At 45.5% G+C, this 25,000-nt stretch overlaps 1 protein-coding gene across 2 annotated transcripts in view; it reads left to right on the top strand.

Moving 5' to 3' along the window:
- Positions 1-25,000, top strand: part of VRK1 (VRK serine/threonine kinase 1) — a 351,956-nt gene that overhangs the window by 73,816 nt on the left and 253,140 nt on the right. For both annotated transcript variants that reach the window (XM_069637723.1, XM_069637725.1), the window contains exon 3: positions 7,890-7,945. In XM_069637723.1, the coding sequence (XP_069493824.1) occupies positions 7,890-7,945 (56 nt within the window). The remainder of the gene's footprint in view (positions 1-7,889; positions 7,946-25,000) is intronic.

A 25,000-nucleotide genomic window follows, 5' to 3' on the forward strand; every position in this document is an offset into this window, starting at 1 on the left:
CACCATGCACAATAATAACTAGAAAAACACTACGCAAAACCTACCTCTGAATCAAGGAACTCAGAATAAGCAAAGATAGTAGATGCAGTACTCTGCGTAGTGAATCCGGGGGTGAAAGGCAAGCAAAAGCAACAATGCTCTTGAAAAGCTTGTGCTTTGCTTGTGAACAAAAAATAGAGTGAGTGTCTAGGAACCAAAAATGGACCAAGGTGGGCAGTCTATAGTACCTTAATTGCGTTTTTTGTAGTTTGTCAGCGCCAAACTGGTCTTCTTGGCATGGCATGAAGCTCAGGAGATGGGATAAAGGCAGCAATAGAGGATCCTACTAGTTGAAATGTATTGACTAGTTCTTGAAACATGCTCCAAGCAGTTTAACAGCAAAAAAACACAACATTCTGGCTGTTTTTTCAGGGTGCTGTGACTCCCAATCTAGGGGTTCAGGGACAAGATGAGGAGTAGTTTTCTCGTGCTCTAAAACATGGTGGACGCTGGCACACAACTACAGTGGACCTTAAACACTGTGAGGTCTTTGGTACTGATGTGGCTGGGAGAGAGGTAGGTCCTGTTCCAGCAGCCAGAAGGATATCTCCGGGAAGGGCCAGAAGGATAGCTCTAGGGCAACGCGTTCACCTTGGAAGCAAGACTACGCAGAGCAACACGGGTTTGATTTCCCCGGGTCCGCGCTTAGAAACCTCTGTGTATTAAGCGTGTTACAAATAACCAATTACAGCAGATCGCCCCCAAGGGTCCCTGGGGATGGTTTGGGGACAGAGCTTTCCTCTGACTTTGAACACCTGCCCTCGCCTCACAACTGGAGGACTCTGGAAAGGACTTGTCTTGAGCAGGGTCCAACAAAATCTTCTCAAGTGATGATCCAAAGATGCTTCAAAGAAGTGGTGGGAGACCTCTTCCTTTACAGTCACAAGTCTCCAGTTAATAGGGCTAAGCTAGCCATGGGACCAATCCCTGCTCTTAAAATGTTTGGTCTGATGTCAAACCCAATCTGCTTTGCTCCAGAGGAAGTGGAGGGGACAGGAAAGAGGCAGAGAGATTCAAGGTGGTGGAAGTCTCCTTCCCTTTAACAGAATTCCCCTGGATACTCATAACGCCGCTCCCATCCTGCCTCTCTATGAACAAAGGCCTTTAAAAATGCAGACCGCTGGTGTGAAGCCTGGCTCTTTGTGAAAGGGTGTGCCCTTTGAATCCTGTTCCCGGATCAACGTCCTCTGGAGTGGCTGTCCCTGAAAGAAGGGTGTTACATGACCCTTACAAATGAAAAGAGAGGCAATCCCACCAGGCAACACCCCTGCCAGTGGGCAGGGCCTAGCCTATCTGGGAGAATACAAAAAAGCCCTTTTGCAGCTGAACTGGGTTCACAGGTCTGACACATGCAATATCAATTTAATATTACTGGGATAATGCTGAGATGCTGGCCACCATACCCTAACTCTGGTATTGCTTATTTTTACAGTTTAGCGTGCCACCAGGACAGGGTCCTCCAGAATTATGCAGATTTTGGAACTGGGGTGTATATTTTAAATGCAGCCTTTGTGCTGCAGAGACTCTTATGTCACTGCAGCTGTCAAGCGGGGCACCTGTGACTTCTGAACTGGCTCTCTGCCACTGGTAGAGCAGGTGCTGCGAATCTGGATACTGATACAGCAGAGCACAAGTACACCATAGGCTTTTGCCATGGAGTTTATGATGGGAGAATCTGATTAGCAGATTTCCCTTTTTAGAGATGGAAGTACCTGCATCATTTTATTATGTAATGCAAATCAAAAAGTCACAGCCTTGCGAGATTACAATTCATTGCAGGTGATCTCCCCGAATTTATCATTGAGTGGATTCAATGAGCACGACCATGAACTTAATTAATCTCCAAGTATAGTCACTACCCCACCCTAAAGAGTTCAAAGTAGGGTAAAACATGTCTGGTTATACTTTTTTCTTTTTTTTTAGGGGCCTGTTTGTGACATGTAAGTACATGCCTCCAGTGATAGACGCTCGAAGGTCACTTGTGTGTTGCACCCATTAAAGGAAAATTGCATATTTTAGAACTTTGCATAGCTCCACCCACCTTAAAAGGCAATCATATGGAACTTCCCTAAAGAATCTCAGAATCATGTCAAGATGAGCTAGTCATTTTACAGAACATTGCATGTGAAATATTTCCCTCTCCCTTCCAACTGAATCGAAGAAGGACAAGCTTAGTCCACTTCGATCTACCTCTTTAGTATTCGTTACTATTGTTGCTTTTGGGCAACAATGAGCTCTTGCATATTCTATAAATGTTTTTGCAGATTCAAGAACTAACGTGTACTAAACGGTGTTATTTGAAAGTAGACATGAAAGGCAGCACTAACTTTGCCGAACTTTTATCTGCTAGATATTTGCAGTTTTCAGTTTATAGCTTGGGGCAAAAAGTGACTTTGAAGAATTTTAATTTTGTGTTTTTTCAGAATACCAAGTGATATACAATCTTAATTGCTGCACCAAAGCAGAACGGTCACATCACTGGTAGTTCTTAACATGAAAATGTTTAACCAAAATGTAAAAAGCAACTCCTATGCAAAACGATCCACGTGAAGAAAGATGTGCAAGCCTGCATTCAACGCACTAACCAACCCCAAGGCACAAATAATTTAATGGATAAATGGTTAGCAGAATTTGCGAATTAAAATGTTCATTAGTAAACCATCTTTTTAATTAGCAATGTGTTCTAATATTTTAAATGTCACCAGAAGATATTTGTACCCAAGACATAACATTAGCACCAATACAGCATTGTGTACAGCTGAAGTAGGACGTTGAAAGGAGCGTCTAAAATGTAAAAGGTTGTGTGTATAAATAGACACAAACAAATATGATGAAGAGGCTCTGAAATATCTTTTTAAGTGCCAGGCTCTGTGCAGCCAGTGTTGCACAAGGTAGTGTCCTTTTGACACATCATTTGACAAATATTACAATGTTAAAGGAAAGTCTTAGCCTGAGACTAAGTACTGTGATACCTCAGAAGGAGGTAGACCAGGTTCTGGCATTTTAGCAGCGATTCTATTAAAATGTATAAAGAAAAACCTTACTATCCATAACTCTATGTGTTTCCCTACTTAACAGAACTTATGTGCAAGTCGTCAAAAGTAATTGTACCGTCCTCCCTCCCAAAGCTCATCTGTTCTGTCCTTACCACTAAGAGAAAAAAAGTTCAGGAGAACGACTCCCTTCTCCTGGATAGGATTCACCAGCCTCAATAGACCATCTTCAAATAGTTCTTAGCTATTCCTTGTACTTACCAGTTTAGTTCATGCAGGGGGCTCTTCCACCCTTTTGGTGCCCCAGTCCTACTGTCTAACAAACATCTGTTTGATGTTATTTCAGAGCTTAGCTCCTGTTGATTGATAGTCTCTTTTGAGGGTTTGCCCCTCCTCTGTAGCTCAGGCCATATACTGCGACGAGTCTGAGTAGTCCCCGAGTGTTCTTGTTCTTTGGTATGTTCAACCCTCTGTTGGGATGAGTATGAGTAACTTCAATGTACCCTTCAATAAACCATATCCTTGATCATGGGCTGGGACGAGTAGGTGTAGTCCAGGTATATTCTTCACTCATCTGTAACCTTAACAATATACATGGATGAGAGTGCAAAGTCCCTGTGTACTCTTCTGTAATCTTGACAATGTACTGGGATGAGTATGGGTAGTCCCTATGTACTCCTCACTCTTCCCGGGTCTCCTTCTGTTCCCTTTACCTTGCTCTGTTAAGTTTTACCGGGTCTGTGTGACATATCAGGACGCCACTGGGAGCCTGAATGCACTTGGCATTCACTCGATTGTTCCTCGCTTCTGCTTTTTTGGACTTTCAGCTCTACATAGTCCATGCTGTAGCGGTATTGGCATAGTTGGAGGACTGCACAGTCTTCCCTCTTTGGGTCACGCTACTGCTTCACCTTCGTTCCTTCCTTCTTGGGACCAACATACCCTGCATGGCTCGGCGCCTTCGCCTGACGTTCCTCCTGCCTCTTCTAGCAGGCTGGTTCTTCTCGACTGAGGGTTTCCTGCTCCTTCTGCTTCTCTATCTAAGCTGAGTTTGCAGCATCTGGGTTTTAACTCTTCCTAGACCTTCCATTTTTATATTGTTGTTCGGCTGGTCTCTTCCCTGATGCTCTCGCAAAGACACCCCCACCCCTTCAGCCCCCCACTCCCTGGGGAGAAGTGACTGAATCCCTCGATTTGTTAGAAAGAAATTGCCCATATGTTGTAATTGCGAATAAGATTTCCAGGACCTGAATGTTAGCAACGAGGTGTGCATGTGAGTGCGCAGGGGCTCAGAGTGCGGCCGTGCAGTGAGACCTGGCCTGGGGCACTACCTCCAAGGTCAGGGTAAAGGCTGGGCATTGGCGCAGTGGCCTTGCATGAAGTGCGGGCAGCTACTTGCATTCGCAGCCACGATTGGCAGGCACTCTCCCGCAGGTGCTCATTTATAATGCAATCGTAATCGTAGAGCAAACCGAGCTGTGGGGGCTACCTGCAGCATATGGTATTGCACAATATCTGTGGATGTAACTATTGATCGCTACTTTTCGTGAACTTCTAGTTAGTGTTGAGTATTCATTATTTAAGAGGAAAGAAAGTAATTTGCTGAGCAGAGTGGATGGTGTAGCAGGCAGAGATTTGGAAAACTAGGCAGAATATTGTAGTTTTGCAGCAATCTCAGCTGGTGTTAAGCAATTGGGTGCTAAGATAAAATGTCAAGGAGTTTGGGATCAGCTCATAGGTCGAGCACCAATTGGAAGCCTGCAGGGGGAAAACTCTGGGGGTGTTTGCTCCTGCTGGGTTCGTCCGTCCTGCTTGCTGCTGGAGCCCCACACACAGAAAAAGCTGCCACATCGTCGTCGTCCCCCTGGGAGGTTGAAGCCCACCGGGGGGGGGGGAGTAGGGGGGAAGTCTGCGGGTGTTTGCTCCCGCTGGGTTTGTCCTTGCTGCTGGAGCCCCGCCCACCCACAAACAAAGCTGCTCCATCACCCTGTGAGGGTGAAGTCTGCTGGGGGAAAGTCTGCGGGTGTTTACTCGCAGTGGGTGTTTGCTCCCTGGGGCTAGAAGAGCTGCCTGCTGTGGGTGGCGGGATGAGGGCATACTGCCCCCCCCCCCCCGAAGAGACCGCCTTACTGGAAAGGAGGTGAGAAATCACGAGATGAGCCTAGGGGGCGGGGAGCTTTTCTGTTGTGAAGGACTGGTCTGGATATTGCTGAGGAAGTGCAGCGGGAACAATGGAGGAGGCGGAGTCCCTGTCCCCTTTTCCTCCCCTTTTTCTTTCCAAGTCTGCTCTCCTTTTCTAATTTGCAAGGTCATTTAGGTCCCAAATCAAGGACCTTCCTGTGCCTAACACCCGTTTGGCCAGCCAAGTCCTCCACTCAAGGGAATCCACCCATTTTATGTACGCCACACCCAGAGCCCAACACAACCCGGGGATGCTCTGCGATCGGGTGCTCTCTGAACTGGCAGTTATAAAAAAAAAAGATTGGATTTTTATTGAGGTCCAGCAGAAGGGAGGGAGGGGTCTTTACTCCCATTGTAGATATGGGGCCACACCCCTTATGTCCCCACCGGTCTAAAGCCCCTGCTACCCTCGATGCACCAACACTGAGGAGGCAACCCCAGATCAACCAGTCACTTAAACCAAATGCCTCAGAGTCCCTTAAGGCCCCAATTTTGGGTATTGACACCCCCACGTTGCCAAGTAATGCCCCTAGCATTTCGGGCACAAAGCGCCCTGATGAGAGGATAACCAGTGTAAGTAACCCTCGCTATGGGAGGTATTTGCCCAAGCTCCAGCCTCATGAGTGGCCAAGAAGATACATTGTTTCTTCATGGGGGTACCAAAATTATCCAGAGATGGACGAGAACTGAAGGACACCCTATTCAAATAAATGCCTTCATTTGCTCGATTCCGTTGGAGTGTGCCTTTGTGACTTGGGACAAAATGGTGGGGTGCTCCAGACTGTCCAGTGACTATCCCGTAGATTCTGTTGAACTGGTCTTCAAGGATGAACGAATGGCCAGTGATGTCTTGAGAAAATGTGAGTGGTTTGGCTTGCCCCCAAGAAGTGGGATTGTAGTCAGTCCATCCCCCATTCCTGGATCTGTGGGCTTCCCTTGAAACTTCCCTGGCAATTAATTCCCATTTGCGGTGAATCGCACTCACAAATCGCACTCACCTGGTCTTTCGGCGGTCTAGGAACAATGTGATATGATAGGTTATTTATAACGCGCTTAATACCCAGAGGTTTCTAAGCGCGGACCCGGGGATCGAACCTGTGTTGCTCTGTGTCGTCTTGCTTCCATGGCGAGCACGTTGCCCCTGAGTTGATACTATGGGATTTACACTTTACTGAAAGAAATTGAGACAATGCAGTGTTTTTCTGTAGCAATACTGTAATTATGCATTATGTAACCACTTATAGTTTTAGGAAGGGAATTGCAAGATGTCTTTTTATTAAAATAATAAATGCTACACATACTGGTCACAGGTATCCTCCCGATTTCTTCTGGTTTGCAATCATTTTAAAAAGAGAATTTTTCTTGTCTAGCACTCCCACACAGACAAATTTAATAGTGGAGGATATGATCTCCCATTATTCTCTCTGAACTTGCGCAAACAGCTATGAGGGTGGGAGGAGCCTTTAGGGCCAGAGAGGACTGCTGGGGTGAGCTGTGCTTTCATTGAAAAAGGTAATTAGCTGTGCTAAACAAGTGTCAGTTTAATTAGCAAACCTACAGAATTGCATAGCAAATTGCTATGCGACACTGCATAGTTTATGCCATTTAGCTTTTTTCAGAATCAACCAAAAAATGGGGTTGAATCTGACAAAATAAACTTTTCTCATTATGGTGCTTTTGCAAACTAGCGGGGAACTTCTGATTTACAATTGCTGGTTATGGGAGGTCACATTAATCAAGCATCCGTGATAGTTCAAAAAGCACGGCGACAAGCAGCTTTATCTTTCACGTTGCTTTCCATTGGGTTATGTGCAGGTAACTCGTTGGAAAGCAATGTGAAGGAGAAAGATGCTCACTGCTGTGCTTTTTGAACTGGTGTTGTGCATGTCATCTGATGACATTAAGATGCAGTCTGCTTTGCTGGTGGGCTTTGTGGGTCTGACAGCCTCACAAGAATTGTGATAAATCGCGGGTCAGTTGGCAGCACTGCACTAATACCTTCTTTGAGAATACGTGCATACCATTGGCCTTGCATTGCCACTGCACTGTGTGGAAAACCATAGCTTTCTTTGTCGTGCACACATGGTGCCTCAATAAGGCTTCGGGGGGAGAACTAGGGGGGGGGCGATTGAGGGGGGGCGGGGCAGGTTTAAGTTGAACGCTTTGAAAGGCACTAACACCAGGCCTGGTCATAGAAGTGGAGTATAATGATAGAATTTCAGCACTGCTGGAAAACGCAGCTGCTCTGAGCGTCTTTTAGGAAGCCTAGAATACTGGCTTTCACCAGTGGAAAAAGCCAGTATTTTACACACTTTGACTGTTTGTTTGGCTCCCACACAGCAGCCGGATGCTAACATGCATTGCATGTCTCTGGAACACAAATTACTTGCAGAAACCTTTTCTTTAAATCTGCTTTATCGTTGTGTTGTGGTCACTTTGCGTGGCACATTCTAAGACCTACGTTTGTCACAGACCTTTTGTGAGTAGTGAATGGCGTGATTCAAAGCAACGTTTCAGTGTGTGTGTGGGTTGCTCCTTTTTAAATCTGGGTGATTGTGGCTGGTTTTGAGGCATTTGCATGCGTATGTGCATCGTAGGGTTTGCTTTGGCCATTCCTGCATCTGCACCTGGTTTCAGTCTCGACAGTTTGTAATTCTCTTTTATTCTTTATAACAGCCGACGACAATTTATCCAAGCCAGTTGGTCATGATGCTGCCTATGTTGTGAAAGTGGTAAGTGAAGGCTTTGGTTTGACAGTTTCAGAATGTGTATTTTCTCAGCACTGCTTATCATTGAGCATGTTCTTGTCAACATGTGTTGTACCGCTTTGTTTCTTTATTTTGTGAATATGCTGCCATCCATCGGTACCAGAATCTGTAGTAAGCCTGAGAAATGGCAAGAAAATGAATATTGCTGCATGACAGGCAGATAGCCGCAGTGAGCAGGGTTCCTTTTTGTGAGCGGTATTTGAGCGTTTTTGTTCACTGCTGCCCAGCACTTTGGCATAAATTGGGCATCTCCATTTAACCTCCATTAATTAAAGGTGTGCATTTATCTACAATGAAGCCATAAAGCGTATAGCGTGCTGTACATTTTGTTAACAAGCACAACACCTCTATTTTAATAACCCAATGCTTCCCTTTAACTATGCCTGGCCAGGACTGGTTTGTGCACAATGTTGCTACTCATACTCACAAAAGCCATCCCTCCATCCCTCCATCCATCCCCTGGCTAGGCAATTTCCAATGTGTATTAGTTTGCTGTCCTGGAAAAGTTGTTTAGATTCTTCTCATAGTCCAGCCTGGAAATCTTGAATGATTCAGCCATTCGAGATCAATACACACAGAAATGAGTGGTCCTAGTGCAAAATAATTAGCTTACTTATGAAAGTGTTGAAGTGGTCTGCGTAATGACCTGCAGAGAGACTGTAAAACCTGCAGTTTTGCCTACATTTTTCCCAGCGATCCTTTACGTTTTTGAAAGGTTTTTTCTTTTCCCTTCTTTTTGCTGGTGTCCGTTAAGCAGAGTTGTAGGTTAATTGATGCATCTAGTTTTTTTTTTTTATATAAAAATATTTGTAGAAATCCTTTTTGAGGTTGACTTTCCCAAATGGCACTGTAAACACTCTTTATGTCGACATCTCACTTCACTTTATTTGACCAGAACATGCTACCCAGCATTATCAACTTGTACTTATTACTCATGGAATTCAGTTTAAGGTCAGATAAGCATGCCAAATTGCTTATAAATCCAGTGTTTGACAATACACATGGTCGGAACCATTTCATTAGATCAGGAGCAGCTTTTATTTGTGTTTTTCTGCAATTAAGCCATGACTTTTCCGAAGGTTGATCAGAAAGCACAGATCTAGACTCTGATAGTTCCTATCGAAAGTCCCCTCCTCCCCGCAGAACCTAACCCGGCCATAGGTGTGCGGGGGTTGTAAATAACGAAACGTCCACGCGCTGTGTCCCTCATCTCCCTCCTAACTGCACATTGACAGTAGGTTTAGCTTATAGGCAACACTTTTATAGTGCCTCCCATGGCCAAAACGAATTAGTACTTGGTTGGTTAATTACTCCACTATTGAAGCACCTAGAAACTGTTAGGAATGTGAGGTGGTGTTTGGCGTCCAACACTCCTCCATTGGCCATTGTGGGGTTCATTGACCCACTCGCCAGAATTCCCATCCATGATCAAGCTGCACTTCAGCAGTTAACAGAAAAATGGCTGCGCTGGCTCCTTGGAGCACCATTGCCCCGCATCAAAACTGCGTTTTGCAGCTACAAAATGATGGCTGCACCCTCTTGCCAAACAACTATTGGGCGAGTTGGAACAGAGCGCACACTGACAAAGGCTGCCAAGAAGCGAATTCAAAAGCAGCGCTGCTCCGCTGCTTGCAAAAAGTTCTCATTGAAAAGGATGCTGCCCTAATGCTATTTTCATCTATTCAACATCACATTGCTTTTATAAATGAGGCCCTGCCATGCCCATCCAAATCCAGAGTGTGCTCTAGCAGGAGAGAACATTATCCCTGTATGACAGGCTGTGTCAGGCCAGAACTGGGAAATTAACAAAAGCTTTACTTTCAGCCGCACGGGAAAATGCTTGTCTTTTGGGTTGCAAAATGTCAAAAATCAATGCTTCAAAGAAACCCTAGCTTTATGGGCAGTCAATTTCAGTGAACCCGTGTCTTGAACAAACTGCTGTATAAAAGAAACTGACTGGGGCTGCAGAGCAATGTGGGAATTCAGATGGAAGAGAAAACCCAAATTTGAGAGGGACATCCCAGCAGCATTCACAATGTGTCAAAATGTGCTTTTGCAAACCCCCCAAAAAATGCCTGTTTTAAAAAGTACAATGTTGAATAAAAACGTGTCCTTGCCTAGTAATGTAAAGGGAGTTTTGCTGGGAAACATAAATGGGATGTTTTATTCAACAGGCTTGCTTATGATTCAAAACAAAATAAAATAATGGCAGTGGCTACACTGGGTATATCAGCCCAGACAGGTTTTCTGCCATGGCTCAAGGGACATTTGGCTGACAACAGGAGTGGCCTAACCCCGGAAAGCAGGAGCTACAATAGATTCTAGGACACATGCGTGCTAATTGCTACCTTTTTGGAAACTTTGAATGGACCAAAAGCACTAAACATCCCATGCCCATCAGACTTTTGTCTTGGCAGGGGCCTCTTATTATAGAGATTCTGGGTCACATGCGTGTGAAATGGGGAAATCACACGTCCTTACAACTTTTACTGGGAGCTTCAAAGCCAACTCAAGAGCAGCCTTGTAAACTAGGCCCTTATTTGGGAGACCATGCTAACCATTTGTCTCGAAATACAATTTTATTAATAAACTTTTAAGACTTTTATCTCTGCAACAGGACTTTGCAGGAATGTAAAAAGTTAAGTTTAAATGTATTTTTTGTGGTTTTTAAACAAGATGTGGAAGCCTTCACTGCATTATTGGGAACAAACAGCAGAGAATTGGATATTCTGAGGAAAGTGTACCTGATGCCACTTTGAAATTCAATACTTACATGCCTTATGATAATCTACACGCATGTATAAAGTTATAGAATTTTAGGTCTAATATTTATCCCTGAAAATGATGAAAAATTATTAGACGGACGGAACTTGATACTTTGTCGTTGTTCTATTTTCCAAGTAATCCTATCCATGCCTTGGTAATTTGTTCAACTGACAGAATTCTTTGTGCATCCTGTCCTTGATTCCTAGTGCTAGCACCTTTCGTTCATTCACCCCATCTTGTAACTCCTTAGTATATTTTGAATAATTTAAGTAATTTCCACATAAAGAGAAACACGACGTGGAGCGGGTTAATCCGGCCGCTTAACCTGTTTCATGGGCAGCGCTAACTTCTTGATAATCTAGTATAGGTAACCTTTTGTCCTTTTTCTTTCCAAACCAATTTTCTCTCTAACGGCTTTATTTTTCCAAAACCAAACCTCCTTTTTATCTTGCAAATCTCATCCAATCCTTCAGCTAGAGACATCATTTCACTTGTATATTGTCCATTTCACTTCTATATTGTCCGTGTAATGTGCATCTATTCCCCAGCCCAAAAACCAATTTCGAGTATTTCACCCGTTTTTCATAGAAACCGTTTTTGACATTTAAAACTGCAAATGAGTAAAATGCGAATTTCCAACGTGTGTTTATACCTTCCTGCTATTGTGAGAAATCATATTTGTTTCATTGAATTAACCGTACATTAATTATTTGTTAAATTCCCTAGTGCCATTTCATGCCATTGCAAAGGGCTTTAAAATCTGTTTTGCCTCTTATGTTGTGAGGGAAGGTCTAATTTTGATTGTTTGCTATATCATATCCCTGACTCCCTGCTGCTTATTTCTATCCCCTTCAAATTCGATTCATTGGGGTTTGGAGAGCATTGTAGGGGGAAATCTTAACTCGGCTGATATCTATCCGTATTTGAAAATTGCGCCTATTCATTTGTGCTTTGGATATGTTCTTGTAGAAGGTTAACCAAGTGTATTTCAGTGATTTTCATTGTAATTATCACCCCATTGGTGCTTGCTGCCCAATATTAAAATGTGATTTCTTTGAATTTTAAAATAAATATTGCATTCCCACCAACTGGCCTGGTTCATGGTCCATTGTGACCCGGGGTATTTGTAAACGGGGGAGTGACGGTTTGTGTGGCATATCAAATTGAATTTGATAAAAATAAAGAGAAAGCATTCCAATTGTGCGCTACATCCAAGGCTGAGGGCAAGGGTCCTGGTCCGGTGTGTCACCCGATTCAAATCCTTAACACCATGGTAGGTCAGAATGTTGTTCAAAGATGGCTGATACCTATAGATTTAGAGTAATTCAATACTTGGGTAAATTAAATGGCAAAGTTTACTATGCATATGTTCTAAAGCGTGCTATAATGTAACCAAGGAAACATTTTAGCAGTTTTTTTTTTTTTGAGGAACTGGTTTGTAATAGTTGTATTTACAGAAAAGCTAAATCATGTGAAGTAATTTTTTATTTATTTGAACTTTACTCAGTAACAACTAAGTTTTGTCAAAAACCTTCCCTATCTACAGATGCAGTTCAGAATGAGACGGGCTAACGCCTCCCCTAGGCGCTGGCCAAGCCACCTAACTAGCCAGAGGGCTAGTTCCTTGAAGGAACACTGTGAGACGTTTCTTTAGGCTGCTTCCTGATCTAGCACAGATCGACCATCGGGCCGTAGCTGGTTTATCTGATCAAACACTAGATCGATCAGTTTGGCCAAGGCTTGAGTCCATCTAGTGTACTCGCCGGAAATTAATCTATTCCATAACTCGTCTGTTTAGAATATCCACAGGTTTTCGGCCAGCGAAGGGAGGTATGTGTTTCTATTTTGATTCGTGTTCGGGCATTCTATCACAAGGTGCTTCAAAGTCTTGATGGATAATTCCTTTTTACATAATTGGCATCGTTTCTCGGCACCAGCTCCTCTGATTGTTATGATTTCTCTAGTTGGCAGCAGGTTTAACCTTGCTCTCATGATCGAATTTCTCAGCTTCTTATCTGGAATCTTGGCACAGTAATTCAGTGTTTTTTTCACCTTGTTAAATGTTGGAGGCAGGTGATTTAGAAGTTTGTTCCCTACTGCCTTCTCTGTTGTCAGAATCCAGTTCAAGTCTTCTGTTTTCCTTTTAATTCGGATTTTCTTTCAACTCTGTCACTGCATTCGATTTTCGCCAGGTCGTCCTTTCTGGCTTTTATCCAGTTTTTAAGGGCCTCGCATTTGCCTGTTTCTGTTTCGTCACGTATGATGTTGAAGATGGTCAAGGTGTCTGACGTGATGATTCTTCTGTATAGACGCATGGTACTTTGATTTACCATTGACGCTAAGGACCCCAGCCCCAACTCTCTCCTGATAGCTGGCATAGCAGTAGATTTCGGTAGGCCTAGTACCGTTTTCCAAACGTGACCTTCAAGTTTGCACCAGGTGTTACGCGGGAAGTATAGCGAGGCCTCCAAGCCATAGGTCAATGCCGGGACAACTTTGGCTTTATAGAATGTGTGAAGGAATTAATTTAGTTTTTTTAAAACCAAACTTGTACAGACTAGTTCATAAATTCATACAAAATTTACAAATATATATTAATTTAGTGACATTCACTTCAAGTATTTAAGAATGTTAATATAGAAGAATTGGGACACATTTAAAACAGAAAAAGTCATACATAACGGGCCAAAGGTTAAAGTTTACCTTTCTTGTGGAAGTTAGACTTGCAGTGCATTGCAGTGCATTGCAGGGATCAAATTGGGATTTGTTGACAAGGAGCAAACTGCAACTCCTAGGTATCTGGCATAAGCAGTTAGGCAGTAGCTACATCTGGGGAACCAGGAGCTAGTACAGACTGTGCAGCGGAGCTAACTTTGTGCAAATAAAAACTCCACCTTTTTGTCTGTTTCATGTTAGCAAATATGCTCTAAAGGTCCCTTAAGTATGTTCTTTATCGTACTTTATATACATCCCCCACATGCATAACATATCACATAGCTAGGTTTGTATGGCACCACTTGCCCCAAGAGTCAAAAGTAGCTGCAGGTAATGGTTGGTTTCAAGCCAACCAGGCTCCCCTTGCATTTCATGGGTACGGTTGGTAATGGGGCAGGGACTGAGGCATTTGAGGGCCATCTTTGACTTTGGACAGCAGCATTAGGGACACTAATTCCATCTCCAGTAGCAGTCACGCTGCTCACCTTCACAGCCCCACTGCCAGGGACCAGGGAGGCGGCCAGCACCACCAAACTGACTTGCCTATCCAAAACTGTTGGTTTCATTAACTCTTGCTTATATAGAGTATAACACTGTATAGGGTGTCCAAGCTCAGCCAGTTTTAGCAGATAAGGGCACTTGGGTGCACATACAAGTACTTGCACAATTGAAGTCAAGCAGAGTCTTGTGGAGTTTGACTAAAGTCCACCTGTGGCAGGACTGCAGAAGACTCCCTCTTAGATGTACAAGACTCCAACTCTTAGGTTTGGCCTGAAGTTCCCAAACGATTTGGTAGCTATGGACGAGCAGCCAGACTTAGTCTAGGAGGGAGAAGGGCTATAGGTAAGTGCAAAGATCTCGGGGCACCAAGGCAGTTGGCAGTATTAGAATTACAGGTGAATAAACATTCACGTTATATACAGTAAGACTTTTGTTAAGCATTACTCGGTTCAACAGTAAACTCTTACATGATATATACTTAAATAGTTAGTTTAGCACATCATTTCTTAAAACCAACATAAGTAAGCAACACAGATACTGGTCAGTACTTTTCGGCAACCTATACTTTAGAAAGTCCAGTCCTATCTGGGAATGAAAATCTCAGTCAGTGGCAACACTGGGTGAACAGGGCCCATGGGCAGAAGAACAAAGAAAGGCAGACAAAATGTCAAAATAGCAGGTAGGTAAAATGTTTAGTTAAAAGGTGGTTCATGGAGGTCATGCAGAATAACCCCCCCCCCCCCCCCCCTGCTCTTAGAGGTTTGAAGACCAAAGGGCTGGTGTCCTTGGGCCTGGGAGAACACCATTGGGTTGTCCACCCCAATATGTGTTTCAGAAAGCTCAGGAGGAGTCTGATTCAACACAGCAAGAACCCAGGTGAGTAGCTAGGGCGAGACAGTACCTTTTCATGAAGGAGAATTGTAACCAGTGGGTCCCCAGGGGAGGCAACAACAGCTACTGCTCGGATTCTTGGCCTGGATGCTGAAGAAAGAACTTTGACCTGAGCAGACGGTCATCTTCTAGTGATGGGATGCCTAGAAGACAATCTTTGTCTCGGAGCAGGAAAGAGTCACTGTAGAGCCAGCAGGATGCCCACGAAGTTCAAGCCGAAACCATGTTTCAGGAGTCTATGCATAGAAAATGGGTCCAGGTCCCAGTGCATTGGGGAATTGCAGCACAGGACGGTCACAGCTCGTCAAGGGACTGCTCAAAATGCAGGTTGTCTCGAGACTGGTTGGTCCCACCAGTCCAGGGGAGGAAGTCGTCTGGTCTGGATCTTCCCTGTCGATCAGAAGAGGAGGTTGGAGCAGAAGCAGCAGCAGTCACTGGTGGTCGCTGGAGATGGCTGCAGGCGTCCTTCCTGTTTCTTCGGTCCATGGGTCGACTTTCGTTCTGCTCCTGTACTCTCGCCTTTATGCAGGAACCCAGCCAATCGGCAGTCATGCCACATTCAATCTTTGGATGGTGGCTATCTCAAGGGGACAGCCAGCCTCCCAGTCAGAACTGGACTCAAGCAGACATCTGGAAGACAAAGACATGCAGCGTTTCTGTGCTTGGCAAAGACATAAGTGTCAGCGGGACCTCCCCCACCCAGGACAGCAGAAGTCGTCTCAGGAAAGGACAAGTCATCAAGAGTTGGTGAAAAGTGACAAAGTGACGACTGGCACAATTTTCGTACAATGGTGACCCATGTGTCCCTTACCTCAGCTGTGACAGCAGCCTGTAAGTTTCACTATAAATCAGTATAAAACTTCCACCCGCCCCACAGATGAACTTGTCATTGTAACAAGAAAGGTACAGGAGAAGTGGAAAAGGGGATATATTCCCCCCCACCCCCCCCCTAGTCGGCCAGGATAGAACGTATTCTACCACCCCCCGCCTCATCCTTGGAAACAGTAATGGCAAGAAAAGAAAAAAAGGCAGCTCAAAGAGCTCCCAGCAACTCTGCAGAGTACTGTGCACTGCAATAACGCATTGCAGATGCCTTTTTGAAAGGTGGAGGAAAATTACTCCAAAGGATAGAACCAAAAGGGTTGAAAAAGGTTCCCAGAGATGGAGTGAGTGGAGAAAAAGGGCCCAACTCACTCGGGAGAACCGATAAAAAATCCAAGAGTCTAGCAAAAAGTGCTCTGTACTCATAAGTGCAGAGAATAGTGTAGAAAAATGTAATTCTACATTACACAGAGGATCTCAGAATTGGGATCCCTTACGGTCCCCCTCCCCACACCCCACATAGAAGCACACAGAAAGGAGATTTTCCAAAATAGCTGGGTCTCCAAAAGTAGAGTATGGTTGGGACCTATATACTTGTCCAGACAAGTTGTTTTTCTGTGCAGTCCAAGAGCGAGTTTGTCTGGTTCATGTAAGAAACTAGAGCATGAAAGCCGCCATAGAAGGCCAGAGAAATGGAAAGGCATAACAAAAAATGTAAACCTATGCCAAGTCCCTGAAAAGTGCGCAGTTATTTTAAAAGAAAAAGTCCTCGGCATTTATTTATTTTAAATGGCCACCCCCACTATTCATCATATTTGTCCGCATTCCATATAAACAATCATTTTCAAAAATTCAACGAGTTATTACCAATTTCCATTTCCAATGGATCAATGCATGCCCAGTGCTCAGATCAAACCCAATTCATATACACTGTACCACTGCATTTTGGGTATGACGGGCGCAGAGGAAGAGACAGCATTTCTACTATTCAAGTGAATTCTACAAAAACAAAAAAAATCTCCCGTGTTCCTCCGCACTTTAAGAGGCGGCCTTTGGATCAATACAGTTTGGATTTTGGAACCGACAATATTTATAGTGTGTTTGCAGTATGGCGAGTGGCTAGATTAAATAGCGAAACGTCAGCTTCAGAACCAAAACCACAAGAGATCTTTGCTAAGAATCCCACTGCGTGTTAAGTTTGTATTCCTCCCAAAGTTCAAAAATCTGTTAATTTATCATTGTAAATAAAGCTTGTGTTCTTAATAGGAGATGCACAAAAGAATGGCTGCAAAACGCCTTCCAAATACAGAAAGTGGAAAATAAGGGATTCCGGCAAAGAGCCTCTTAACGTATGTATTCGTGGGGCACACTAGCCTCATTAGAACATCAGGCTCTTTAAGCTAATGAACCTTAGCTCTAATGATGTGCTCCTAGTGATAATCGTTTAAAGACGATGCCGTGCATGTGCCTCCAAGTGTGTAAAATAACCATTCTATACCGTGCCCCAATAATTAAGTAGAACATTGCATGTGTCCGCTCAGTTTAGAAGCAGAGCTGAATTTCGCATACACGATGATTATAATAACATCAGGACCGAGAAAAGCAATTAAAGTATTTGTACTGTACTACAAGAAAAAACAAATGCAGAACATGTCCCAGAAATCGGCAACGAAAGATTGCATGGGATTATTTGTTTATTTAATTTTAAGAATTCTTCAATGCATCACAGATGTACTTGTGGGAGAGGTCACAGAAAACACTTGCTAGCCTCGCAATCATATTTTCTTAGCAAAAAGTCCAGATTTGTACAAGATTCATGCATGGGAATTAATGGACACCTAGAATCACTCCCTGGCAACATTACGGAATAGCTTGTCCTATATGGAGAAGAGGATGCAGCAATACAGAGCACTTGGAAACCACCACGCGCCTCGCCATTTTTGCTAGGATGAGTTATTCTGCAGGGATTCGAAATGGACAGGAGCTTGGAGCTATATAGCTCTTGCTTGTAACCCAGAAGAGCATGGCTTCCTGATGATAAAAAGAAGCACCAGCCTCACCGATGTGGCAGCTCTGCTGAAGGCCTCCCTATGAAGCCTGCCTATTTGTGCAAATAAAGCGTTTCCTTTGCACTGTCAGAGACCCGACCATACGTTTCAGGCAGTGGAAGGTATGGAGCAGACTTATCCGGTGGCTACAAACACCAGGTAGCCAGAGTTCCATCCTATATGCAGAACTCCGCAGGTTCGGGCTGCTCGCGGCGTCCCTCCAAAATGACGCTCCACTGTGATAAAGTGGATGTAGCAGCACCCCTGAACTGTAAGGCATAGAGGATGGTCTGCTTGGTGATCGTGTGCTACGAGAGCACCCCATCGCACTGGGAGCTGGCAAGCAGGCAGCTGAGGGACGGACACTATGGCACAGAGACCTCTGGGGAGACGACCCAGTCGGCGGTGTTCTGTCCCTCGCCGAGGCTCCCACAGTGAACGACAGACTTGCTCGCCCTGCCCCGCCTCGCCTCGCCTTATGTCCCTAGCCTACCGGAGCGGCTGCATTGGATGTGGAGCCTCTGAGCCCCAATGCCGAATTTTGACAGCTGTGCCGCAGGGCTCTCCCTGGGAGGATCCGATAGCTTTGCAGAAGGGGCCCACAGCCATTATCTAACATCGACACGCCCCCCCCCACCCCCCCTCAAAAGCCACTCTCCCCCTTGGGGGAGGGGAATTCTACGCTCCCTGATAGGGGAGAGGCACACACAGTGCCAGGAACGTCTGTGGAGACTGGCCACCGGCTCCCACCCACACAGCTTGTACCCCCCACACCCCCTTGCAACCCCCAGACAGCAGACCACTGAGTAGGCCCCCTACGCCCAGAGCTGGCTATTTGGAGTGGAGCCTTCTCCTCTAACAGGCAAAGGGGTGAGGAGGTGATCAATCCCAGAGGCCCAACCTTCCCCCAACCAATACAAGGGGATAGGGTCCCCTGTAGACCCGCAAGCTTACCAAGGCAATACTATTCCGACCCAGGTACATTGCACCATAGCAGACTGACCAGGAACCACCAGCAAGCGCACCCTCACCTCCAACAGCTCCTATTGTTACTATCACATACAGTAACGCCCAAATACTCACACGAAGGTCTTGGCCTCACCAAATGTCGGCCGCCATCATGTCCAAACGCCTGAAAGCTCAGAAGAGCGGGGATATAACCCCCATGCTGCTCCCAGCAGAGAAAGGTTAGAAAGCAGAAACAGCAAAGTCCCCGCCGCTGGCCTCTCCTGGTCCCTCGAGGCAGCAGGCCACCAAGGAGGACATTCAGGCATTCATACTTGATATCAAGGCCGAATGCCACAACTGCATGACCGAGATGACCTCCAAAATTGAACACATGGACCAAAGAGTAATGGAACTGGAGCAGAGACTATGGGAAGTGGAGGAGCATACCCAAAAACAGGTGGTTACCCTCTTGGAAGTCCAGCAAAAGATTTGGGTTTTGGCGGACCAAAACGAGATACAGGAGTATAAACAAGAGGATCTGAAAACCAGGGCCTGAAGAAATGAACTTTGGATCAGAGGAGTGCCTTCATCAGTCCTGGATTGGGACCTGCCGGGAATATATAGTGGATCTATTCCAATCTCTCCTGCCACATATGGAAAAATCACAATTGCTCCTAGATCGCACTCAGACTTCGAACCCGCAGGCGACTGGACTCTGAAAGCCCTCTGGATGTTATCACCACGGTCCACTTCTATATGGCGAAGGAAATTCTGGCGGCGGGTCATACCCGTGACAAAAACTGTCATTCCAGGGCTCCCGCCTACAGATCTTTCAGGGCCTAGCAATGGCAACAATGCAGAAACTGAGGGGTCTTCGCCCCTTGACATATTTGTTTTTTTAATTTTTTTACGAGACCAGAAGATCAGATATCGCTGGTTGTTCTCCAGAGCCGTGTAGTTCTCACATAAAGGGGTTTCCCGTTCGATCTCGTACTCGGAAGATGGAGGAAATCCTAAGCATGCCTTCTCCAGACAAAAAGGGTAACTCCCGCCAGACCGCTTCTGCAGGAATAGAAAACTGTATGGTCAAAAATCCAAAGGGGCCGCTATCCGAATAAACTGCCTTTACACACTTGAAATGTGGGGCCTAAAAAGCAGCTGAGCCCTACGTGCTTGACCCCAACGCATAGACATATGTGGCACCTGCATCAAGGAAACTTCAAAAACAGCTAACAAGACGGTAAGACTGGCTTCACACGGCCTAAGCTCAACCTCAAGGTGGATGACACCTAAGGACCTTTGGGGTGTTAACGAATGACCTTTGGCAAGTTCTGGAGTCCACGGTTTGGATTCAGTTTTGTTTTTGGGTTATTGGTTTAAAATGGCGGCTGGAGCGCGAATGGAGGAATTCACAGGCCTGAGATGGCAGGCACCACACACCTGACTCCAGACCTCTGATCCCGACTCGCATTCCCCCCCCCCCCCCCCAAACCACCCCCCATCGCCCTCCTCTCTTCGGGAAATGAGGATAACCCATACATATCTAAAAAAACTGAACTTTGTTACATTTAATGTCCAAGGCCTAAATTCCCCCACGAAGCGAAAATCCATTTTGAAGCACTTGAAGGATCTGGAGGGTACAGTAACGTTCTTACAGAAAACCTATCTCCTCCCGCCTCTGAAGCCGAGATTTTCCCTTAGAAATTTTGGCTTTGGGGTGGGGGCCGGGAGGATCTAAATAAGGGGGAACAGCAATTCTAATAGCAAGGGGCGGGGGGTCCAGTTTGAGCTAGATACTACTATTAGAGACCCAGAAGGCCAGTTCATTTGAATAAAAGAGATGCTTTTGGGTCAACTATATTCATTGATCTTGATTTATGCCTCAAATGGGGGTCAAGAACTCTTATTTGAGGGTCTGGAAGACTCGCTCCTTCCCTTTCTAGATGGCTAAATTATCATCATTGGTGGGGGGGAGGTTTCAATGGCATTCCGGACAAAGACAGAACAAATGCCCGCCTCCCTCACAAAGATTTTAAGATGGCTTTAAGTATTCGCCATCTGTTCAGAGCGCTGGGTGTAGTGGATACCTGGAGAGTTTTGCAGCCAGGGGAAAAATACTTCACCTTCTTTTCACAGGTTCACCGCTCCTCTTCTCAGATTGACTTACTCTTGGCTTCTCCTCAGCTTCTGTCCTTCACAAATGGAGTGGACATAGCCCTGAAGGTTCTTTCGGATCATACCCCGGTACAGGTTCAAAATAGGGCCTGGGACCCTGCCCCGGGGGCCAGATCTCTATGGCGATTGTGTGACCCAATTTTGAATGATAAGGCGCTAGGGTATGAGGTGGCAAAGGCTATCGAACGGTTTCTGGGAGAACCCAACAGATCCGACGTCCCCAGCTACTACGTGGGATGCCATGAAGGCAGTCATTAGGGTCATTCTGATCCTCTGCTCTGCAGCCTACTACAGACGTAAAAAAACAAACTAGGTCCCTCCTGGGGCAGGGAATCTCAGATTGAAAGTAAATATAAGCAGATGGTCCCCTAAAACTCACTCCGGCCTCCGTATAGCCCGGAACAAACTGGAGGCCCTCTGTGCTGAGGTGACAGCACTCTCCCTGTCAGTTAAAAGGGGCTTCTATGCAAAGAGAAACCAGGGCAACCAGCTCTTAGCTAGAAAACTGGCCCAGGCCAAAAAACAGAACTTTATCAAAGGCCTCGAAGACTCCAGATGCTGATTTAATCACGACACAAAAAGGGGATCAGATTATTGGTAAATTTTATCAACACATTAAGGACCCTGAACTTTCCCCTGATGGATACCGATTTAATTGGGAAAGAACCTCAGTGTTGATGAAATGTCCAATAAATGTTCCGAATCCAAGACGGTTTGTTGGTAAGGAGATCCGGCTGTGATGCTAAGACCAGGGTTAAAATTAGTTGTGAAGTCCAGCAAAAGAGCTTGGGGTCTCTAAGGTGGGGAGGAATTGAGTGCTATAATGAACATTCTCCTTGACTACTGGTTACTTACAAAGGTAGTATTAAACTGAGGCGGCAAGGGGGCAAGTTACAAACTAAAGAAGATTACACTTTAAATATACAAAATAACATTATTAAACATCACTGGAGAGGGTGGTGGTATCAGTGTAGGGAGGATGGCGGAAGATGGTGGGGGAGCTCCCTCTTTAGCAAGCAAGAGAATTTTAAGCAGAGCTTTGAAGAGATCCACAGTTGGGCAGCCTTTGATTGTTATGGGTATTGGGTCCCAAGGAGAGTAGGGTGAATGTAGAGAAAGAGCGGGAGGCAGCACAGGGAGGCTATGGGATGGAGGGGTGGATTGAGATTTGGAGGAAACAAGATGATGAGTAAACATTATGCAGTCCGCCAGATACTGGGGAGGAAGGCAATTGATGGCTTTGAGGACCAGGAGAAGGAACTTTGCAAGAGAGCAGTTGTGAATGGAGAGCTAACAAGCATGTTGTTGGCAGGTAGAAGTGAGGGAATATTTGGGTAGGTTGTAGAATGTGTAGCAAAGTTGAGGACTTGTATAGGGAGCATGAGTAGATGGGGAATTTCAAGGAGTAGGCTTGACCCGTAGTCCAGTTTGCTGATCATGAGTGGAGATTAGAGCTTTTGTAGCGGGAGTAGTAAGGAAAGGGCAGATTTTCTGAATGTTGAGGAGGTAACGCAAGCAGCAGAGGCTGTGGTAGTGATGCAATTTTGCAGTCGTAGGTCGCTATACAAGAGGACCACAAGATTGCGAGCCTTTGGTAAGGGAACAAGAAGGTCAGGTGGGAAGGAGATGGTGGGGGGGGGTCAAGGGGGACAGCATTGGAAGCCAGGAGAAAATGATTCCATATTTGAAGAGTTCCGCCTGAGGCAGCGAGCCATCCAATGACAAATTGCAGTGAGAAGTTTCATATCTGTTCCGTATCCATTTGAAGATGGCTGGGGTGAAGGAGGGAAATGAGAAAAATATTGAGTCCTCAGCAAAAATGTGATGGTGAAAGACAAAGGATGACTTAGTCTTCCAATGGCAGAGTTATACAGGGTGCAGAGAGGTCCAAAGACTGATACTTTAGGGAGGACTAGAAGAGGCTTGCGGTCTGAGGTTTCCGAGTTCCAAGAGCTTTTGAAGCATTGACATAACGGGTAGTAGAAGATCCTGGAGAGCGAGAAGGAGAGAAGTTGCAGACAGTGTTGAAAGCGGCATAAAGGTCCAGAAGGATGAGTGTACAAGAGAATTTGGAGTGATGAGCATTAGTGAAAGTAAGAGACCTGCATGAGTTCAGTCTTGGCCGAGTGTTTACTATGAAAGCCAGATTGAAGGGGATCTCAAAGGCCATTATCCTTCAGCTACTTAGTGATCCATTTGAAGGCCACTCCTAAAGGACTTTTGAATAATAGGGAAGGAATGAAACTGGCCTATAGTTTCCTGGGAAGTTTGGGTCAGCACAGGGTTTCTTCAAGAGTGGTAAGGCAGTTGCAGATTTGAAGGAGGTTGAGAAAAGTCCAGCAGGGCAGAGAAGTTAAAGAGCTTAGAGAGGCAGGGGCAAAATGATGGAGACTTGGTCCTTGACCAATTTGGGGAGACACAGGGTCGATGAGAACGCAAGTTGAGTTGGCACTGCAAAGGATGCGTGCTAATTCAGTAGGAGAGCAGTAGTTGAGAGTCGAAGTAGTAGGGGGAGAGAGATGAGGGCTGTGAGAGACACGTTTTAAAGGAAAAGTAGGGAGCAAAGTCTCTAGAAGCGGCAGCGATCTTGGCTTGTTGGGTGTGAGCAAAGATTGAAGGGTAAATGAAAGTTTGAGGAGGTGATTGTGAAGAGCAGAGATTAAGTTTGAGGAATAGCAGGATTTGGCAGGAGTAGAGTGCAGAAGTAAAGGAAGCAAGGAATTTTTTGCAGGCGAGGAGTAGGGCAGGTGTCTGAATTTGCTGCAGCATCTGAATTTCAGAGGTGATCCAAGGCTGTGTGTAGTGGAAGTTGGTAGATCTTATAGGGGAGACGGTGGAAGTAGGCCGTAGAAGCAACAACCTGGCAACCCTGCACACCTACCCCAGGCCATTTTCCAACAGGTCCTATTTCTCTAGCTGACAATACCACCCTTTGTCTGCCTCTCATGGATGCATTGTACACCATGAGGGGGAAAAAAACGCGCCTGTGAGTATGCATATAAGGGAGAGTGGTGGTGTTGAAATTCAGACATTACCATAACCTGCTAAGGTTTATGGGAGGCAAGAATCTATGGTTCAGCGGCAGGGCAGCTTAAAATGTGAACATCGCAGTCACTCATTTCACCTTCCTTAGTATACCGATTAGCAGGCTGAGAGATACTTCAAACCTTACTCTAACATGACCAGGAGTTCTGCTCTGTTACCTGCTGTCGCTATTGCTGATTGAGGCAGGCCAACGTGTTTGTCAGGCATTTAGCGCCAGAATCCCTACTCCTTTCACCCAGAGGTCTGCCGGTTGTCTCCAACAAGCCCTAAACTCTTCTCACAGAGTCCAAAAGGAACTCACTCCCATGGCCTACCTTCCCACTGCCAAATGACCAGGTTTTGATGAGGCATCAGGCATTCGCTATCGGAGTAATGCAGCAACCCTGCAGAGGATTCTTCATGATTAAACAAGGAGCACAGAAGATGGAAGATATGAGTGTGGATTCCAGGTTTTGACAGAGTGATCAGAGGTAGAGGGGTCAATGGAGAGGTCAGAGGAGGAGAGTGCATTTGGGAAAAAGGCAAGGTCAAGAGTTCTCACGAGAGCAGGTAGGTTGGTCTTGGAGGGATAGAAGGTGTGGTCAGATGGGATGGATTGAAGTTCTAATTACTGGGAACCAGTCTCAAAGTGCGAGACCTGGGTTCAATCCTGTGTTGCTCTGCATTGTCTTGTTTCCAAGACAAACTCGTTGCCCCTGAGCTATCCTGGCCCGACCCCTGCAATGCTTGAGAAGGCTAGTGTCACACTGGTGGATGTCTCTGAAGTGATACCTCAGGATCTGGGGTGGTTTTTTGCCCTCTTAATACTGGATTCTTCCTAGTTGTGAAGGGCATATAACGGCTGTGGGATTCTGGGAGAGGGTCTCGCAGAGTGGGGAGGGGACAGGAATACATGGAGAGAGGGAAACTTGGCGACACTGAAGCACACACATGGGCATCTAAGCAGAGCGATTAGACTGGGGCACAGTGGAGGGAGAGAGACTAGGAGGTCCACAGCAGGCCTCGAAATTGAGCTGAGCTCGGAGCTATTGAGCTCCTGCTTCTAGCCTAGAAGACCCTTGTTAGATTGACCTACTCAGCCATCAGGAGCTACTCCCCAGGTCAAATG

This window comes from Ambystoma mexicanum, chromosome 14 (genome assembly GCF_040938575.1).
Source record: "Ambystoma mexicanum isolate Mex_15411 chromosome 14, UKY_AmexF1_1, whole genome shotgun sequence".
Taxonomy (NCBI): domain Eukaryota; kingdom Metazoa; phylum Chordata; class Amphibia; order Caudata; family Ambystomatidae; genus Ambystoma; species Ambystoma mexicanum.